Source organism: Mauremys mutica, chromosome 1 (assembly GCF_020497125.1).
Source record: "Mauremys mutica isolate MM-2020 ecotype Southern chromosome 1, ASM2049712v1, whole genome shotgun sequence".
NCBI classification, from domain to species: Eukaryota; Metazoa; Chordata; order Testudines; family Geoemydidae; genus Mauremys; species Mauremys mutica.
The window spans coordinates 201,871,485-201,893,470 of NC_059072.1; the positions used below are offsets into that span (position 1 = coordinate 201,871,485).

The 21,986-nt window shown below is 44.1% G+C and overlaps 1 protein-coding gene across 5 annotated transcripts in view; it reads left to right on the top strand.

Moving 5' to 3' along the window:
- Positions 1-233: 233 nt before the first annotated feature.
- The window catches only part of MORC3 (MORC family CW-type zinc finger 3), a 61,263-nt gene continuing 39,510 nt past the window's right edge, over positions 234-21,986 (top strand). Inside the window, exons 1-8 of one of the 5 annotated variants that reach the window (XM_045002439.1) lie at positions 234-316; positions 9,964-10,036; positions 12,743-12,875; positions 13,941-14,155; positions 14,464-14,608; positions 19,211-19,361; positions 21,080-21,211; positions 21,440-21,559. In XM_045002439.1, coding sequence (XP_044858374.1) covers positions 278-316; positions 9,964-10,036; positions 12,743-12,875; positions 13,941-14,155; positions 14,464-14,608; positions 19,211-19,361; positions 21,080-21,211; positions 21,440-21,559 — 1,008 coding nt within the window. In that variant the 5' untranslated portion in view covers positions 234-277. The other 4 variants (XM_045002440.1, XM_045002441.1, XM_045002438.1 and 1 more) reach the window with 4 other exon arrangements.

Here is a 21,986-nt window from a genome sequence, read left to right on the forward strand (position 1 = left end):
GAGCCGCTCTCCCGCGGGGCGGGGCGGGGCGGACAGGCTGAGCTCGGCTCCTCTCCCCCGCACGAGCTGGGGGCACGAACCGCCGGCGCCTCGCCCCACCCAGCGCAGGGTGGGGGGGGCTGGCGCCTCGCGGCTCTTCCTCAGCGCCCAGCCCCGCCCCCAACTCGGGCCGGAAGTGGTCGGCCCCGCCCCGGAAGTGCTCGAGGCGGAGAGGGGCGCGGGTTGGGACGGGAGTGGGGCGGCTCCGCTGCTGCGTTAGTTTCGCACCGGAGCTAAGATGGCGGCGCAGACGCAGAGCGGGATTCGCCTCAGCGCGGTGAGCGGGCGGCCGGGCGGGCGCCCCCGGGGACTGAGTTGGTTTCTCCCGCCTCGTGCCCGTTCCCTGGGGGCTGCTGCTGCTCCAGCCGCCCGCACCCCCAAGTCGGAGCCGTGTGGGGCCGGGGCCGAGCCCGGCGTGGGGGGCGGGCGGGCGGAGGCCCGAGCCCGGGCAGGGAAACCTGCGCTTCCGAAAACCAAAACACCGCGGAGCCTCCTGGCGGCTCCCAAGAGACGGGCCGGGGGCTCGGTCCGCGCCGCCCTGGGGAGTCCGGGTGGGCGGGGAAGGGCCCTGGAGGGGCGTTTCCACGGTCTGCCGGGGGGCCCCGGGAGGGGCTCGGCGCTCTGTGCCCGTCTGGCCGCGGGGATGGTCATCGCGTGGCTGTTGTGGGCGGTGTCATCGGGGCTGTTTGGAAACGGGAAGGCGGGGTAATGAGTTGAGCTGAGGCGTCCCTCAAGTGTTTCGGGGAGGGGGACTTGGGAGACACTGCAAACGCCTTTCGGTTTGATGCTCTGGCCCTGCCTATGGAGGTCACAGGACAGGTTTGGGCAGGAAACCCGAGATTGGGAGGCGGCGGAGAACAAAAACACTGGCTAGATTTAAAAGGACATGATCATTCAGTGGGGTCGGCAGTTGTCAGGGACCTCTTCAGGGGAAACGTGTTGGCACCACAGACACCTGCAGGGTTAGTAAACAGCTAGGCTTTCCTGTGCCCTTCTCATGTGATGGAAAGGCATAGATACTATGCAGAATTGTTTTAGCTGTGTGGGTTCTCTGGTATTAGAGACACGAGGTGGGCAAGGTAATATATCTTCTATTTAGACCAACTTCTTTTGGACAAAGAAAAGAGACAAAAATGCCATATCAGTTGTGAACACTTTTCATGAAGCGATCTTTCTATATCTGACTTATCAATTGTTATCCTCAAAGGAAACCTGCACAACACTTCCAAAAGATGAGTGAGAGCTTAAATTCATAATTTTGTTAGACACTAAAAATCATGGTTGTAATAAAGGCACTGGCTTCATGGCTTATTACAGTAATCGGTAACTACTAACCCTACTTTTTGTCATATGACATATGGGTGTGAATGGGCTACTACTTCACCTTGAATGGTCCCTTAGAATATGTGCTAACAATTTATGCTGAACTATCTTGTATTCAGTTGTGACACTCTGAGGGCTTGTCTGCACTTCAGGTACAGGGAGGCAGAAGCCCTCCTGTTGACATAGGGCTGTATACACAGGAAGTTTGGTGTGTACAGTATTGCTGAGTGACAGTTATAACTGCATAAGTCCTTAGTGTAGGCTAGGGCTCAGTACCTTTTCCAGATCTGAAAAAGAGCTCTGTGTAGCTTTAAAGATTGTCTATCTCACCAACAGAACTTGGGTTTAGATAAGATAGGCATGTAGAGGAGCTTGTATGGGGCTCTCTAGGTGAGCTGGGAGCACACAGTCTCTTAAGGAGTGTGTGTGTATATGAAGGCAAGTCCCGACACACAGCAGGGCGTGGGGGCCATGCCAGGCTGCAGCGGGCTCCTGCGAGCCACAGTCGTACATCTCTGCTCAGTGGGTTTGTCCTCACGTGGCTTTAAACGGAGAGCCCTTGAGTGCAGCTCAGAGCCAGTGGTTAGACCCGTCCTTGTCTGCCTTCATTAAATGCTTTCTGATGTGCCAGCCGCCCTCGAGGAAGTGGGGCTGTAAGTTCCCTCCCGAGGATCCAGGCCGGTTTTATCTCCTCTGTTTTAAAAAAATACTTTTTTCTCTTATGCTATTCTTTGTGTTCCCACTGTTGGGACTAAAGAATACTTTGTTTTAAGAAACCTCGTTTTGGGCCACTGTAATCCATTGGGAACAGATTCCCAAAGGAAGGACAGTAGGCACCAAACTAGTCAGATCTGTTGGGTAAACACAGTTGATATGCAGGCTACTGTAGCCTAGGACCCATTCTATGAATGGGAGAATAGCAGAATTGTCCAGAGGAGAAGGCATGAGATCTGAGAAGCGGACTTAGAGAGATCAGTAAGAGGTCAAAGGCACAGCTAACCATGATAGTGGCAACTAGCATTGTCTATGGCTGTGGCTATAACCAAGGGCTAAAACCAGTTGACCAAATCACTTCTCAGTTCTGGATGTTTAAAAATGACTAGTAATATTTAGGGTTGCCAACTCTCCTGGTTTTGCTGGGAGTCTCCTGGTATCAGGTTCTATATCCCAGAGGCTACGAAACCAAACCGGGAAATTTTAGGCCAGTAAAAGTTGGGAGCTGCAATGGGGCTAAGGCAGACTCCCTATCTGCCCTGGCCCCATAATGCTCTTGGAAGCGGCCAGCGTGTTCCTGTGACCCCTGGGTATGGGGGGGCTTCGTGTGCTGCCCAAGCGCTGACTCTGCAGCTCCCATTGTCTGGCAACTGTGGCCAATGGGAGATGCGGGGGCGGTGCTTGTGGGTGTGGACAGAGCATGGAGCCTGCTGCCCCTCACCCAAGTGCCATAGGGATGTGCTGGCTGCTTCCAGGAGTGGTGTGGCACCAGGGCAGGCAGGGAGCCTGCCTTTGCCCCGGAGCTGCCCGAGATAAGTGCCTCCTGACTGGAGCCCTCACCCTCTCCACCCGGAGCCCCCTCCTGCACCCAAACTTCCTGCCCCATCCCTGAGCCCCCTCCAGTACCCAAACTCCCTCCCAGAGCTTGCACCTCGCACCCTGTTCTGCACCCCTACCCCAGGCTCAGCCCGGAGCCCCTCCCACATTCCGAACCCCTCAGCCGCAGCCCAGAGCGTGCGTCCCCCCCTGGTCTCCATCCCTCTGCCCCAGCCCAGTGAGGGTGGGGGAGAGCAAGTGATGGAGGGAGGGCAGTTCCTCGGGGAAGGACAAGGGTGTTTGGGTTTTTGTGATTAGACAGTTGGCAACCCTAGTTTTATTCTTGTTTTCTAATATTTGGGTCCTTCCAAAAGAAAAGTGATTCTAAAACTTCATGCACAATTGAATACCATTCAAATACAGTGAATAAGATAATCAAAACAAACAAATCTTATTTTAAAAAATCAGCCCTGTTAGTTGTTTGCAGAAGGAACTTAATAAAATCTATAGTGGCTCTGAATTTTTTTAGAATGGAAGTTCTGCTAACGTTACTACTGTATCTATGAAGTAAAATTATAATTAGGAAGATGAAGATTCAGAAACCTATTTATTTAGAAGTATGGAACTGAATAGGTGAAAGAAGATAAACATTTATAGTCTCAAATGTTCACATTGTCAGTGCATTGAACTAGTTAAAATCTCCAAGAATCTTTCCTATTCATGCTCAGTTTTATTGTGGAAATTCACTAGTATTTAAATTGTTGTAATCTCTGTTCTTTGTATATGCAGAATCTGTCAAAAGCAAGATGTATGTTCTGTTGAAGTTTGCTAAATATGCACTTTGTGCTAGGTACGTACCGTTAGTGCAGATGGCTCCGTGGTTTATTTTCATCTGGACTGTTATGTACAAAGCTAGAAAAAGTTTGTAAGGTGTGTGATAATACAATTTAAAATTCCAGATTTCATCTGTCATAAACAAGTGGAAAATAAAGATGAGCAGAATTAAGCTTATAAAGTTGGAACAGAGGGGAAAATGTAACTGTTGTAAGAGTAAAAAGAATGAAGAATAGTCATGGCACCTTAGAGACTAACAAATTTATTTGGGCATAAGCTTTTGTGGGCTAAAACCCACTTCATCAGGTGCATGGAGTGGAAAATGCAGTAGGAATACACACCCACCAACCATGAAAAGATGGGAGTTGCCTTACCAACTCTGAGACAAATCAATTAAAGTGGGCTATTATCAGCAGGAGGAAAAATCACTTTTGTAGTGGTAATCAGGGTGGCCCATTTCAAACAATTGACAAGAAGATGTGAGTAACACTAGGGGGGGAAATTAGCATGGGGAAATAGGTTTTAGTTTGTGTAATGACTCATCCACTCCTATTCTTTATTCAGGCCTAATTTGATGGTGTCCATTTTGCAAATTAATTCCAGTTCAGCAGTTTCTCCTTGGGTCTCTTTCTGAATTTTTTTTGTTGACGAATTGTGACTTTTAGGTCTGTAATTGAGTGTCCAGGGAGGTTGAAGTGTTCTCCAGCTGGTTTTTGAATGTTATAATTCTTGAAGTCTGATTTGTGTCCATTTATTCTTTTGCGTAGAGACTGTCTGGTTTGGCCAATGTACATGGCAGAGGAGCATTGCTGGCACATGATGGCATATATCACATTGGTAGATGTGTAGGTGAATGAACCCCTGATGGTGTGGCTGATGTGATTAGGTCAGGCCTGCACAAAATGCGGCCCGGGGACCGCATGTGGCCCGCGTGAGCTCACTGTGTGACCCGGGGGTGTGTGTGTGAGTAGGTGGGCTCACTGTGCGGCCCGTGGGGGTTGAGTAGGCAAGTGGTGGGTGAGGGAGGGGAGCTGAGGCGGCGAGCGGGGGAGGGCAGGTGAGCTGGCGGTGGGGGAGAGGGGACTGAGGGGGCGGGTGGGCAGTGGCGGGGGCTGAGTAGGTGACCTGCGGGGGTGGGGGGCCGAGGAGGAGAGCAAGGAGTCAGTGGCTGACCTGTTCTACTGATCTGGTCTGGCTCCCATCCTCTCTCCAAAGGTTGCAGCTGTCTGGCGGTGCCTGTCTTCCATGCCTTCCTCATTCACACCTCATTCATTCAATAGGGCAATTGATTACAAAGTTGGTGGAAGATCTTATTCTACTTCTAGCAAAAAGGCATTTTTCTTTTACCTTAATTATACTACCTTAGGGGTCCGCTATAACATATTACCAAGGTTCAGTACCGCTGTTTCGGTGGGCCAGCACTGGGGAAGGAGGGTTTGTTTCCATGGGGTGGACGGTGCTGGGGGGGGAGGGGGTGCGGCACTGAGGTGTGTGTTGTTTCGGGGGGGGCTTGGCGGTGCTGGAGTGGGGGCGGCGGGGCCAGGGGGGTTCAGCCCTCAGCTGTTTTCTTTGGCTAATATGGCCTTCGCTGCTTTACGAGTTGTGCAGGCCTGGATTAGGTCCTATGATGGTGTCCCTTGAATAGATGTGTGGACAGAGTTGGCAACGGGCTTTGTTGCAAGGATAGGTTCCTTGATTAGTGTTTTTGTTGTGTGGTGTGTAGTTGCTGGTAAGTATTTGCTTCCGGTTGTGGGGCTGTTTGTAAGTGAGGACTGGCCTGTCTCCCAATGTCTGTGAGAGTGACGAATCGTCCTTCAGGATAGGTTGTAGATCCTTGATGATGTGCTGGAGAGGTTTTAGTTAGCGCAGACTCCCCTCTCCTTCCCTGTGCCTCCCGCCCACAGCAGTCAGCTGTTTTGCGGTGTTCAGGAGGTTCGGGGTGGGAGGAGCGAGGACGCAGCCCTGCAGGCAGGAGACATGGGGAAGGAGCGGGGAGTTGCTGATCCGTGGAGTGAGTTGGAGGGGACCTGATGGGGGGACTGCCGGCCCACCCTTGTTCCAAGCCCCCATCTGCTAACAGGCGGCAGCCAAACAACGTTATATGCAAACATTGCACAACTTTTAATGAGTATATTCTCTAATAGATCAGTGACGAAACAACATTAACTGAGATGACATTAAGTGAGGAGTTACTATACTCACTCATTGATTAGTGCTACAACTTCTGGGGGCAAATTCTGTGATTCTTAGCAATGTAGAAATTTAAGCTGTTCTATGAATTATTTCTTAGTGCATTGTGAGAGAACTTGTCTGTCCTTTCGGGGAACATGGGGAAAATTGTTGGAAGGTGTTGGACTAATGGTGGCACCACAGTGAAGCTAGCCTGCATCCACACTGCAGTGGTTGTACAGTTGATGAGCTATGCTCACTTCTGTGGTAGCCTATACCTTCTCTTGGGACTGCCATTTTGAGTTAAAAGCACCACTGCATTCTAATTAAGGGGTTTTATGTGTGATGGCTCAAGTTAACTTTGCAGTGAAGACAAGGCCAAAGACATGTTAAACCTTTGAGTTCTGCTGGACAGTGTGTGAGTTTTAATTTAATCAATAGAAAAGGGTTCGAGCATATGCCTCATGAGGATATGTTCCTGTTGTGTGTTGGGTTCCGTTTAACTCTTCCATGTATGTAAAAATTGCTTTTCAAACAAGCTTTACAACATTCATGTGGGATGAGCAATGTTGTTAGAAAATAAGTTGGGTGAGGTAATATCTTTCATTGGACTACCTTTTAGTATTATAACAACACTAGTGGCTTGCCCGTTAGAGGTGTGTGTACATATACATATACAAAAATATAAAAGCACCCAGGATTAAGCTCTCCATAGGAAGTTAAAGATTTCATGCAATAACCACTCCCTGAAAGAAGCGACAGAGAGACCTGTGGCACCTTTTAGACTAACAGACGTATTAGAGTGGGTATTCACCCACGAAAGCTTATGCTCCAATACGTCTGTTGGGGCTTGGCTACACTTACAAATTTGCAGCGCTGCAGCAGGGTGTGAAAACACACCCTCTCCAGCGCTGCAAATTGCGGCGCTGCAAAGCGCCAGTGTGGTCAAAGCCCCAGCGCTGGGAGCGCGGCTCCCAGCGCTGTTCGTTATTCCCAACAGGGAGGTGGAGTACGGACAGCGCTGGGAGAGCTTTCTCCCAGCGCTGGTGCTTTGACTACACTTAGCGCTTCAAAGCGCTACCGCGGCAGTGCTTTGAAGTGCTAAGTGTAGCCACAGCCTCAGTCTGGATCTGTAAAAAGTGACAAACAGGGCTACCCCTCTGATACTTCACTCCCTGAAAGTCATTAAGGATATTGTGTGAGCTAAATCACAGTCCTTTGTGCAGGTGATTAGACCTTTCTAAGCTGCCTTTGTGTTGCAGAGCTGCTGTATAAAAGTATTGATGGCCCAGCTTTCGGGCCTTATGGTCTCCCTGAGCAGTGTGGGACTAGGGCCTTGGCTACACTTGCAAATTTGCAGCGCTGCAGCAGGGTGTGAAAACACACCCTCTCCAGCGCTGCAAATTGCGGGGCTGCAAAGCGCCAGTGTGGTCAAAGCCCCAGCGCTGGGAGCGCGGCTCCCAGTGCTGTACGTTATTCCCAACAGGGAGGTGGAGTACGGACAGCGCTGGGAGAGCTCTCTCCCAGCGCTGGCGCTTTGACTACACTTAGCGCTTCAAAGCGCTGCCGCGGCAGCGCTTTGAAGTGCAAGTGTAGCCAAAGCCTAGGACTTTCTCAGCCCTGGGCTACACTACAGAATTACTTCGGTATAACTGTCACTCAGGGGGTGTGAATAATCCACACCACTGTGTGACGTAGGTATACTAACCTAAGCACTGGTGTAGACAGCGCTATGTCTGCAGGAGAGCTCTCTCACCAACATAGGTACTGCCTCTCATGGAAGTGGAGTTGTCAATGGGAGAGCTTGCTCCCATTGGCTTAGAATGTCTGTGCCAGAAGTGCTACTGTGGAATAGTTGCATTGGTGCAGCTGTGCCACTGCAAGTTTGTAGTGTAGACTTGCCCTCATAGAAGTGCAGGGGTGTTTAGGGAGAGAAAGAGTCTCAGAAATTAAGCAGTAACATTGATGAGAGTGTCCTGGAAACAGGCAGAAATGCTTTACTTGAGGTTTCTGCAAGAGAGAGTTGTTTATGTGCCATTTACCACCCCTATTCAAGGAAATAGGATTGGTGTGCGTTTTGTATAAACAAGTTACCTGAAGAAAATACCTGACTCCACTCCAAACAGAAAACTGATCTACAAGGTCCTGATTTCTGCTCGGCAAAAGGTCAACAGCATAGTATCTATGGGGATAATGGACAGGGTGACTAGCTCATGGTTTCTAGTGTACACAAGGCCCAAGTAAGAGTTTTCTGGTATAGCTGTTCTGGTCATTGGTAGGGATAGAATCTAGGAGCTTGACTATCCAAACCATGAGTCACCACCTCTTGACCTAAAGGAGCTATTTGGTTAGGGATAAATAAGCCTTCACCAAACAGACCCAGTTACTACAGGGACATGATTGTACACACTAAGAGCAGGTCTATACTGCAAAGTTTAGTTGGGAGAGGCGTCTTTCAGGCATGTGAAAAAACGGTACCCCCTGTCAACACAGCCAGGCCACCAAAAACTCCAGTTTAGATGCAGCTGTGCTGGCAGAAGAGTGCTTCTGTCGGCATAGCTAATGTTGTTCGGAAAGGTGATGTTACAATTCTTGTGGAAAAACTCCATCTGTCAGTATATGCTATGTCTGCACTGTGGGGCTCCCCTGTTATAGCTATACTGGCAAAGCATTTGTAGCCTAAGCCAGTGTATTGCTCCTCTTGGTGGTTCCCCCCATTAAGAATAAGTTCTTGTTACATTCTTAAAGCTAAAGATTATTCTTTTAGCTCAAGTGGTTGAGGCTTGTGCTGGAGAGCTGAGGTTTGGTTCCTCTGATGACCTCTACTGTCAGTGGGCATGTAATTGTAGTTTGTTACATGTAATACTCGTGGTGGAATTCTGCGCCAAAAAATTAAATTCTGCACACAATATTTTAAAATTCTGCAAAATTGTGTTATTTTGACAAATAAAATATGCAGAATATAATCTCACCAGTTTTAATTATTTTTGGTCATTTATTTCAAAATATCTGTCAGCAAGTATGTCTGTAGCAATATAGACAAAAAAGATTCAGGAAATGTTTTTTGACAAATAGATTCCTTACTAGGCATATTAATACAGAACTTGGAGTAATAATTCATTTAAATACAATAGAGAACCGTATTTCCTGCACCCCTCAGAAGCAGTGCAAAGGCTTGGGGGAGTTAGGGGTAATGGAGGAGCTGAAGGAGAGGGAAATAAATTGCTGGGAAGGAGCCTGGGAGTGAACTTGGAGGGCTGTTGGGTATGGGTGGGAAAAGTATGGAACAGGGTTGTTTTTTTTGGGGGGGGGGAGGAGAGGCGGGGAGGGATTGTCAGGGAGCTTCCCCCGTGCAGACCCTGGCTGATCCCTAGCCTCTCCCATTCAGTCAGGCACATCTGCCCCCATCCCATGTGTCTCTGTGCCCTCACCCAGCCACTCCCCTGGCCCTATGTAGCTCTGCTCCCCCTCCCCCATGTGACTCTGCCCTCACTCAGCCACTCCCGTCTGTGTCCCTGTACCCTTCTCCCATCACCATGTCTCTGCCCTGACCCAGCCAATCCCCTGTCCCTGTACGCCGCCCCATCACAATGTCTCTGTGCCCTCACCCAGCCTCTCCTGTCCCTGTGCCCCTCTCCCCGTCCTCATGTGTCTGTGACCTCACCTAGCCACTCCCCTGTCCCTATGTGTCTCTGTACCCCTCTCCTGTCCCCACTCATCTCTGTGCCCCCACTCAGCCACCGTATGTAGCTCTGCACCTCCCTCAGGAGTAATGTAAGATTCTCCAAAAAAGAGAAACCAACTTCATAGGATGACCTTGAGGACTCTAGTCCAGAACACAGCATAACAACAAGAGCTAAATCTTGCTGATCATGTCACTTTCTTGAAGAATATTGATGATAAAAACTGAAGAATATTTCCAATGTTTAAGTGTGGTAACTTGACACATTTGTTGTATACAATAGCTACAGTAAATGTCACAGTATTTAATAGATATTGTCTTTCACTTTATATTGTGGAAGGAAACAAACTGAGCTAACACTAACCTTTTTTTGTTTTTTGTTTCAGCTTTGTCCAAAGTTCTTGCACACAAATTCTACCAGTCACACTTGGCCGTTCAGTGCAGTTGCAGAACTTATAGGTATCAATGCTTTGTTTATTCAATACTCAACCCCTTTGTTTTTGTTTAAATTGTGCAGCGACTTTGACATTAAAAGTTAAATTCAGCTTAAATAATTATTTTAATAGAAAGTAGAGGGGAAATAAGGTTTTAAATTTTGATTCTATGGTACATAGAGAGCAATCAAAAGTTTCAGTTTAATCATATTTGAAACTTCCTTACATGTGTTAATACAGTGTATTCTAATTTAAAAAATAAACTGTTTTTTGTGATATATGCTATTTGTGGTTTATTTTGTTTGGAAGTAGATCTGTCAGGTTCACTTGTAGTAGCACAGTGGTATAATTTAGGTTTTGAACATTGTTAGGGAAATGTTCAAATTTAAGACATTTTTTTTTCTCATTTAAAATCCATAAAACCATTTCTTAGGCTTTTGTTCAGTTTTCAGTAGCAAAACCTAAAATGTTGGACCTGTCTACTTGTAATAACAGATACTTGCCAATAAGCCAAACTGCACTTTGCTTTTATATCTTTGTTCACAGTTTCTAGTTTTATAAAAGCTAGAAGTTTGTGTTAGAATGACCTTTTTTTAAGGTACATTTCCTCAGAATAGTTTGCATCTCATATTTGGTTGTCCAACAAGAAAATATTTTATAACCTTATTTGTTAGCCATGTGCTCCCTTTTCCTGAACTGCAGTTCAGCTTAGTTAGGAGCATAGCTGGTTGAGAAGGACTAAAGAGAAACTTAGGAGTGGGGTGAGTGGGAGAAACTGCCCATTTCTATTGCCATTCAGTGGTGGTTTGAAGGAAACTGAGGCCAATCTTAATGTTTAGCATCTGGTTTTGTGTGAAGATCATTCATTGCAATCTAGATTTTTAAAAATAGGTTTGCTTTTCCCCTAATAGGCAGCAAATTAGTAACATTTTGTTTATACAAGGTACTGGAAAACAAGATTTTTTTTCTTCCTTTTTTGATTATGATGATGTCTTGAGTGGAATTTTACATATGATATATCTTGAACTATAAATAGGGGCAGTATTGTAGAGGCAATAGTTTGGGGGCTGTGTGTATTGAAATTATTAATATAGGATACTACCATGACACCAGTTCAGTCATAAATTCCTTTATTAAATCTGAAGGCCCAGTGGTATTTCTGCAATTGCTCTAAATATGTCTAAAAGCCTAAATAATAAATATCCAAACAGTAACAACACTTATGAGCATTTGATTAAAAATATTTACAAAAGGGCTTACAGGGATGCTTATACCCATATTGGTTGGCTCCAACTTGTTCAGGCAGGTATTAGCAATGTTTACTTTCTTTAATACTCTTTAATGAACAAGTGATGTAATTGCCAAGTATTGGACCTTAGCTAAGGCCAGGTGAAGCAGTTTTTTATAATATATTTAACAAACTTATATAGACAATTACTTACTGTACCTGGTACCCAATGAACCAGGTTTTATTTCTATTATTTCAGCACAAACCTTAAATAATATAACACTGGTATTTTGAAGGGTCACTGAAAGTTTAACACAACTCTTCCTATGATCTCATTCTTTTTGACCACATGCATTGGGCATATTGCACATGTTTAAAACCATAGTTCATTCAAGTCTAATGTGAGCTGATATTCCTGCTAGGGGGTGGAGGAGTGTTAATCTTTTATTTTAAAATTGAGTCAATTTGGGGGGGGCTATTAATCAACTTTTACATATTTTACATATAATCTGATGACTTCATCAAAGAGATGAAAATAAAACTAAAATTAATTTCTAATTCTAGCATTGACATTCATCATCAAGTACGTCTTCAGTGTATGGTTTTTGTTTCAGGGTCTGTGCTAATTTTTAAACAAAGTAGCAAAATCTCGCTGTTCAGTGCTTTGCAAAACTGTATGTGCTAGTTGCAAGGAAAAAATTGTATCCCCTCACCCCAAATTAGAGTTTGTGGCAGATGCTGTAATGAGGTATTGTATTACTACAATTTAATTTTACAAGGTACCACTGTATATATACACTGAAGAAATGTACATAATTAAAATTGACAAAATATATTGATAAAGGACATCTTTGTTATGCACCTTTGCTTTTACACGTTTGTTCACTCACAAATTCAGAATGGGCCTTAATGCAAATTACTAAAATTCTGTAGGGTTTACATTTAATCAAGGTGGTAGGTCCATTCCAGTGGCTACTCATCAGCATTGCCAGCAATAGTTTAAGTGGTTCCTAAATGGCAGATCCACTTTAGTCTTCGGAAAAGCCTTTTGTCTGAAAGCTACTTGGCAACCAGCACTCATAGTTTAACCCTACATCTTTCTGAGTGAGTAGTGGTGGAAAATCATCAGCAAACAACCCAGATAATATGGTGGCTGTCCATATGAGTGATTATAAAAATTGGTGTGTACTAAGTGGGGACTGACTTTCAAGTTTGATCCTAAAACAGCAACTATAAGCCACTCATTTTGTAGACCTTGTACAATATTTTAACTTTAAAAAATGGCTTTAACTGATTTAAAAAGGAGGGTCAGGGAAGGAAGGGTATGGAATTTAATATTTTATGAGGTAGAGATGGGATATGCTGAATCCACTTACCTGGAAAATATTTTCATAGAAGGTTTTGGTATATAAGCCTTTCACCAGAATGATGTATTTTGAATGTATGGATGCTATAGCATTTTAATTTGTGCTCTTGTTAATTTCACACTTCTCTGATTTTCAGACAATGCTTACGATCCAGATGTGAATGCTAAACAGATCTGGATAGACAAAACAGTAATAAAGGGCAACATATGTTTGACATTTACTGATAATGGAAATGGCATGACTTCAGAGAAATTGCACAAAATGCTCAGGTGGGTAACCGTTTTGTGGATATTTTTATGGTCTCCCACAATCATTCCAATTTTCAGTTTCAGAGTTTAATGTTCTGCTCATTCCTGCATATTTTTTTATATCAAATCTGCAAATGAATTTAATGCTTGTGAAAGCGAGACTAAGATTAATAGCTAGATCCAAACAATAGGCAGATGCTGGTCAAGTGTTCATCAAGATCAGCAGTATATTTTGTTCCTGAATCACCCATCTCCATTTGTCTGTTCCTGAGCCTATTTTGAGTCAGCGGCTATACAGAAATATGTGGTTTTGAAATGTCCGTAAATGGAATAGGATAGGGGAAGAAGAGGAGGCCATACCTGCTAAACTCAGGTTTGTGTGAATATAAACCCAGGTAGCCAAAGTTGAAAGGTAGTTAACTCAGTACTATTAACTGCCAACATGACTGTTCAGTTGCTTCTTTGAGTTATTGGGTTGTAGGTGAAATGTAATAGAATTCAGATTTTGCACATTGTTCAAAATTGAAGGTATTGTAGAAAAATTAAGGGGGTGAGGAATAACTATAATGAACAGTTATATATTTTCTTTTTATGTTTTTTTCTAAGGTATTATTTCTTGTGAGTTAAGGGCTTAATGCTAAATTCACTGCACAACTACAGATCATCACTTTTAATGAAATGTCTCCTTTGTCTCATTTACTAATGCAAAGTTGACTTTTGTTTACAAATAATTGCGAAAGCAATTGAGAGAAGTGGAAAAACTGTTCACCAAGGTCCAGTTCAGTCTTTTAAAATATAATTGACTATTGGACTGCTTTGGGAGCACTTTTTGTATAATTCCATACAGATGATACCCCTTAGACATATTTAAAGATGGCAATAGATCACACTAGGGAGCAGTTTAGCATTATAACCTCAATCTGATCCTCAGCCTTTGTCTAGTTGTTGAGCAAATACTGCTTTTAGCTATGCTGTAGTCAACTGATATCAAAAGTAGGGATTAACATAATCTGTTTAAACCTATTTTGACATCAATCTTTTGTGAGTTTACACTTTTTTACAAAATGTTCTTACAATGTGTTTCAGCTTTGGCTTCAGTGACAAAGTTACAATAAATGGCCGCGTTCCAGTGGGACTGTATGGAAATGGATTTAAATCAGGATCTATGCGCCTGGGAAAAGATGCGATTGTTTTTACCAAAAATGGAGAGACCATGAGTGTTGGCCTGTTATCTCAGACCTTCCTAGAAGCTACAAAGGCAGAACATGTCATTGTTCCTATAGTATCATTTAACAGGCAACATATCCTTTTGACTATTTTCAAACATAAAAAGTAGAGAACTTGCATGTGTAAAAGTAGGATATGAAGAGCCTCTCAGGTGTGCCTCTTGCCCTCTCAAGAGATGGAAATTGCAGTTGTGCGGATGTCCTCCATATATATAAGGAGGGAGGAGGGCTATGGGGTTGAATTAAAGCAGTAAGCTAGCAGCATAACACATGTCTGAGGCCTGTTAGGGGGAGAGCCCTGAGTACTGTGGCTGTGCCAGAGAAGCTCACCTAGAAATTTATTTTAATGTGTGAAATGTTTAAGTCTTTAACTTAGTTCTTACGGCAAATAATTAATCCAGAATACAAAGCCAGCCTTAAGGCCATCCAGGCACATTCTTTGTTCTCTACTGAGGAGAAATTACTGGCAGAGCTTGATGCTATCATGGGGAAAAAGGGAACAAGAATCATTATTTGGAACCTTAGAAGGTAAGATGAAGTCCAATATCTGGTAACTTGTGAACTTAAAACAAGTGTTTGCTATGCATGAGTTTGGTGGTAAGCAGCTAGACTTTAGAAGTCTTGGTGGAACTACTCTCTAAAGCTATAAAGCTAATGAGCATGAGTTGGTTGTAACTTAGTGGGAACATGCGGAATCGGACGGATACATTTGAGAGTTACAAGGTCATTCATCCGTTGCCACTGAACTATCACGACTGAGCAAGTAAAATAGCCAGAGGCAAAGGGTCTAAAGCCAGGTCTATACTACAATGTTCTTTTGGCATAGCTATGTCTGTTAGTTATGCCAGCAAAAAACCCTGTGTTTGACAGTTAATACAAGCAGAGGACCTTTGTCAGCATAGCTTCTGTCCTTTGAGGAGGTAGTTTAACTGTGCCAGCAAAATAATTACTTTTGCTAGAATAAGTTGGATCTCTGCTAGAGAGATTTGTTGTTATTGCTGTACTTGCAAAGCTCTTGCAGTTGTAAACTAGCCCTAAAATGTGATATCTTGCTAAATCCCATCTGTTTTAATATTTTAATGGCTGTTTGTGAGACACCAGGCAGCTCCTTAACTAAACTTTCTTGTGGCCGAGCAGTAGTCTACTTAAAATGCCTGGAACTTTTCAAGTTTAATTCTAGTTTGTTGACTCTTACAGTATCTAATCCAGAATTTTCCCACACAATTTACCATAGCAAAATAAAAGGCTTAATTAGTCACATTCTCAAAGTCAGTAGAAATTAGAGAACAAATTTGTTAGGTCAACTACTCCATCCACGTGCCTCTGCAGGAGTGGGCCCTATAGAAACGTAGGGCTGGAAGGGACCTCAATAGGTCATCTAGTCCAGTCTCCTGCACTCAAGGCAGAACTAAGTAATAACTGACCCGTCCTGACAGGTATTTGTCTAACCTATCCTTAAAAACCTCCAATGAGAGAGATTCTCCAATCTTCCTAGGAGATTTGTTCCAATGCTTAACTGCTCTGATAAGAAGTTTTTCCTAATGTCCAACCTAAACCGCTCTTGCTGCAATTTAAGCCCATTGCTCCTTCTCCTATCCTCAAAGGTTAAAGAGAACAATTTTTCTCCCCCCTCCTTGTAACAATCTCTTTGGACTCGAAAATTGTTATCATATTCCCCCCACCCCCTGCCCATCTTCTCTTCTCCAGACTAAACAAACCCAATTTTTTTTCAGGGTACGTCTACACTACGGGACTATTCCGAATTTGCATAAACCGGTTTTGTAAAACAGATTTTATAAAATCGAGTGCGTGCGGCCACACTAAGCACATTAATTCAGTGGTGTGCGTCCGCGGTCCGAGGCTAGCGTCGGCTTCTGGAGCGTTGCACTGTGGGTAGCTATTCCCTAGCTATCCCATAGTTCCCGCAGCCTCCCCCGCCGCCCCTTGGAACTTCCGGGTTGAGATCCCAGTGCCTGATGGGGCAAAAATCATTGTTGCGGGTGGTTCTGGGTAAATGTCGTTAGTCACTCCTTCCTCTGGGAAAGCAACGGCAGACAAGCATTTCGCGCCTTTTTCCCCTGGATTGCCCTGGCAGATGCCATAGCATGGCAATCATGGAGCTTGTTTTGCCTTTTGTGACTCTCACCGTATGTGTACTAGATGCCGCTCACAGAGGCGATTCAGCAGCGCTACACAGAAGCATGCTTTTGCTTTTGCATGACAGCAGAGATGGTTACCAGCCATATTGCACCTTCCAAACCCTTCCATAAATTGGAACTAAGATGATCATGGCTACCAGTCCTTTTGTATCATTTGCTGCTGTCATAAGTGCCCCTGGCTGCTCTTAGCCAGGGGCGCAAAAGCCAAAATTGGGAATGACTCCCTGAGTCAATCCCTCCTTTTTGGTATCTAAAAATAGAATCAGTCCTGCCTAGAATATAGGCAAGTGTACTAGATAACCACTGTATCATAGAACCAGAGAGCACAGCTGCTCTGTGTCAGATCCTGCAGAATTTATGATCTGTATGCTATTCACAGGGGGTGCTCCTGTAACAACACCACCTGTTCATTCCGTTCTTACCCCAGCCTTCCTGGGCTACCATACCATTGTCCCCCCACTTGTGTGATGAAGTAATAAAGAATGCAGGAATAAGACATGGTGACTTGTTAGTGAGAAATGAGTGGAAGGCAGCCTCCAGCTGCTATGATAGTCCAGACAGGACATTAAGCAGTGTGTAGGAGAGAAGCCCAGCATCCCTCTGCTAGTCCAGGGGCAACTGAATCTTTTCTTTACACATGAAGGGTGGGGGGTGATGGAGCTCAGCCCCCTGTTGCTATGATGACGATGGTTACCAGCCATATTGCACCATCCACCACCAGAAAAAATTAGGGCCAGGCGCCCTTGATCGACCTGACGGATGCTAGTCAGCATGGTTACTGCCCCATGTGCCAATAGGCTGATGACGAGGACGGTTACCAGTCCTTTTGTACCATCAGCCACCCATGGCAGGGGGGGAGTGATGATGTTGGTGTTGACGGCTGCAGCATCGTGTCTATCTGCAGCATTCAGTAAAGATAGGGTGACATGTAAAAGAGTCAGAGGATTGTTTTCCCTTTCGCTTCTGGGGGTGTGTGTGGGGGGTGAGTAGATTGCCAAGCTATGCCCTGACCCACCGCGGACACTGTGTTTGACCCTAGAAGCATTTGGAGCTCAGCCAAGAATGCAAATACTTTTCGGAGGCTGCAGGAACTGTGGGATAGCTTCAGTCCTCCAGTCCATGAGCGTCCATTTGATTCTTTGGCTTTCCGTTACGCTTGTCACGCTGCAGTGCGCTGAGTCCCTGCTATGGCGTCTGTCTGGAGATTTTTAAAAAAGGATTCTGAATTTCATCTTCTGTAACGGAGCGCTGATAGAACGGATTTGCCTGCCCTTACAGCGATCACATCCGCATGGTCCATGCTGGAGCTCTTTTTTTATTTTGATTTCGGACTGCATCGCCACCCGTGCTGATCGGAGCTCCACGCTGGGCAAACAGGAAATATTCAAAAGTTCGCGGGGCTTTTCCTGTCTACCTGACCACTGCATCCGAGTTCAGATTGTGGTCCAGAGCGGTCACTGGTGCACTGTGGGATAGCTCCCGGAGGCCAATGCCGTCGATCAGCGTCCACACTAACCCTAATCCGATATGTTAATACCGATACTAGTGTTACTCCTCTCGTTAGGGAGGAGTACAGAAACCGGTTTAAAGAGCCATTAAAATCGATATAAGGTGCCTCCTAGTGTGGACGGTTGTGGCGTTAAATCGGTTTTACGCTCCTAAAACCGGTTTAAACGCCTAGTGTAGACCAGGCTTCAGTCTTCCCTAATAGGTCATGTTTTCTAGACTTTTAATCATTTTTGTTGCTCCCAGAGACTTTAAGGTCAGAAAGGACTATCATGGTCATCTAGTCTGACCTCCTGTACATTGCAGGCCGCAGAACCTGCCCCACTCACCTGGGAAAGAATTCTCTGTAGTAACTCAGAGCCCTCCCCATCACTGGCCTTGGGAGGCTGTTCCAGAACTTCAGTTCTCTGATTAGAAACCTTTGCCTAATTTCAAGCCTAAACTTGTTGATGGCTAGTTTATATCCTGTTCTCTCCTCTGGGCTTTCTCCAATTTGTCGACATATTTTCTCAAATGTGGTGCCCAGAACTGGACAAAATACTCCAGTTGAGGCCTAATCAGCGCAGAGTAGAGCAGAAGAATTATTTCTTCTGTTGTGCTCACAATACTCCTGCTAATACATCCCAGAATGATGATTGCCTTTTTTTGCAAGTGTTACACTGTGGACTCTCATTTAGCTTGTGATCCACTGTAACCCCCAGATCCCTTTGCACAGTACTCTTTTCTAGGCAGACATTTCCAATTTGTATGTGTGCGGTTGATCCGTCCTAAGTGGAGTACTTTGCATTGTCCTTGCTGATTTTTGTTTGTTTCAGATGATTTTTCCATTTTGAATTTTAATCCTATCCTCCAAAGCACTTGCAAACCTTCCCAGCTTGGTATCGTCTGAAAACTTTATAAGTGTACTCTCTATGCCATTATCTAAATCATTTATAAAGATATTGAACAGAACTGGACCCAGGAGGGATCCCTGTAGGACCTTACTTGATATGCCCTTCCAGCTTGACTGGGAACCACTGATAACTATGGTCTGGGTCTGTAATTCCCTGGGTTATCTCAATTCCCCTTTTTGTAGATTGGCAGTGTATTTGCCTTCTTCCAGTCTGGAATCTCTCCCATCTTCCATGAGTTTTCGAAGATAATAGTTAATGACTCACATATTTCCTCAGTCAGCTCCTTGAGTATTTTAGGAAGTATTTCTGTAGTAGTATTGTTAGGATTCATTTAGAACAAATGAATGTCATTGCAGCGCTACCTTGTAAATATTAGAGAACTGTGATTAAAAAGGAACATACTCTTGAGGAAACCATACTTTAGAATCTCCAGCTGAAACAAACTTGCCTGCTAAGATTTTTCCTCTTCCACCCCTCCGTGGTACCCTGCCTTCTTCAGTAATTGTGTTGGGTTATTTATTTATTTATAATTTTTAATTTATTTTATTTATATTTTGGACTTCCTTCCACAGAGATAAAGATGGAGAAACAGAGCTCGATTTTGATAAGGATAAATACGACATCAGAATTCCAGAAGATTTAGATGAAGCAACAGGGAAAAGAGGGTATAAAAAACAAGAGAGACAGGACCAGATTGTGCCTGAAAGTGACTATTCGCTACGGGTAGGTATACTGTGTGGAAGCAGGGAAAGCTTCCATAAGGATTTGAAGCGGATTTTAATGCGTGTCAGTCAGTTAGCAAGAGTCAGGCCATACTGTAACCCTAATGACGTGAGACTTGTAGGAGCAAAGATAGTGCGAGGCGACAGGACAAGAACTGTGTACAAAGTTATTATGACCTTGCAATCACTAACCAAAATGCAGGCTTGCTTTTCTTAAGAGAGAGACAAATAAGATAAGCCTTTCTGCTATGTATAAACAAAATGTATTTGTTGCTTTTTACTGTCTCCATGATTGCTAGAAATTGTCTGTAACAAAGGTATAAAGGCTTGATGTAATTGTTTACCAGTTGAGAGACCTGTCCAGGACTGGGGCGACCCTGTGTCCTATGGCACTCTCTCCCTCCATTGTAATTACTGGAGAAATAATAAAGTATTTGATTTTGCTGCACCCAAACAAAAAGCGAGAACTGAGTTTTTCTTCGACAATTGTTTACTTAAAACAGTGACAAAGCTGGAAAGTAAGTTTCAAATATTTCTTTTCAATGAGAATGATTATACTACAGCAGCAGTGGCCATAAAATATTTTAAAGCCAAGCCATTTGCTTTTGAAATATGTGTCTGTGATGCTTCTCCGGGGTGCCCAGGATTGTGAGGCACCTAACTACAACCTGCCCTTAGTGTGAGGAAGCCTTGTTCTGTGCCGGCTGTGTGTCAGCTTCCTGACTCCGCCAGTCATAGGCAACACAAGCACTCCCTTCTCAGCCTATGTTTGCTCTGCTGTCTCTCTTCAGGTTAGTGATGTGGTCCAAGCCCATGAATGTCTTCCTAGTGCCCAGCCTCTGTTCCTCTGGAAACTGTCAGTATTCACAGTTTTGGTGCTCCCAGCTGCAATACACTGCAGTTTCCAGTTATACCTCAGATCACTGTTCTGTTTAACAGACAGCACTTAGATATGTTTATATTGAAAACAAGCAACAGTTTATTTAACAAAGGAAAAAGATTCAAGTGATAGCAAGTAGAAATATTGGAAACGGTTACATATAAAATAAAATCATAATGCATTTAGAACCTAGACTTATTTAACTATTTAGTATAGAATCTAGACTTGTTTAATGCCTTGTAAAGCAAAGTTCACCCCCAAGACCTTTCACTATTTTTCAACCAACCCTGGTGGTGCTCCTTTTTGCATGAGGCAAGCCACAATATCAGCTAGTCTCCTCAGTGAAGGAACAGTCCGTCTCCTTGCCACCGCTTGCAAACCTGCCTGCGGCCAGGGGAAGTGACTGGGAGTGCCAAGGCCATGCCCCTATTGCAAGGGCAGGACACAGCCCAGAGACGACAGGGAGAGGTATCATGCAGCCCCTCAGCATCTAGGCGGCGTCAGCAACCTTGTCTGCAGCCTACCCTGGGATCTGGGCTCCACACATCCTAGCACTTCTGTCCCTAACTGCAGCCCTGCAAACCTGCCTGCGCCTGGGTCTTTCCATGTGGAGCTGCAGGCAAAAAAAGTCAGTAAGTGGCAAGCCTGTTGCCAATATCCAGACCAATTCCAGTTCAAGTCATTGGATGATTTCAGCTCCACGCAAAATGTTTAACAGGAAGTAATTATCAGGGTGGTTGTTAAGCAGCATTTATTCTATATAGAGAGAGGATGTATTATAAACCATTCGTGTTGGTTTGGTTTGGCTTGCATAATAGAAATTACCATGTGCTTTGCAGGCTTACAGCAGTATTTTGTATTTGAAGCCAAGAATGCAAATCATTATCAGAGGACAAAAAGTGAAAACGCAGCTGATTTCCAAAAGTCTTGCATACATTGAACGTGATATTTATAGACCAAAATTTTTGGCTGTATCCTTTACTGATATGTACATCATTGCATGCTGAATGGGAAGACCTGATGTAAGTAGGCTGTCTGTGACAAAATGTTGTGTTGCAGATATCCATTTTAAGATGCTATACCAAACCTAGGGGCTGATGGAATTGTTCTAGTTTGAAAGTATTGGCTCATTTTTTAATGCACTTTCAGTATGAAGAAACTCTTGGGTGATCAAATTATCCTTAACATCCAAAAACAAGGCTAAAACTGTAAGAATCACCTTTGGATTTAACTGCAGAAACAAAGACCATTATGGAATAATGATGTATCACAAAAACAGACTGATCAAAGCTTATGAAAGGGTTGGCTGTCAATTAAAGGTAAGACTTTAACCTTGAAAAACGTTAATATTTGTGAATTAGAAACTAGTTTAATTCAAAACAGTTTACCTAATTTGTTTAATCGAGTAATTTAATAGTAATAAAATAATGAATTTTTAAAAATGTTATATTTTGATGGTGCTTTTGTAAAATCCTTGGTTTATGTAGTGTCAGTGCATCAGTTTAGTACTGAAAGTTGTACTAAGCACTTAATGAAAAATGATTGCTTTAGTACTAAACTTGATGTACAAAGTGTAAGCATGAATGTGTCTCCTTTAGGAGAAAGGAGGGACTCGAGAATCATAGAAATGTAGGGCTGGAAGGGATCTCAAAGTAATCCTGCTCCTGGTTCTGAGTCAGATAAAGTAAAACCTAGCCCATCCATGATAAGTTATCCAATCTGTTCTTAAACCTCCAGTAATAGGGA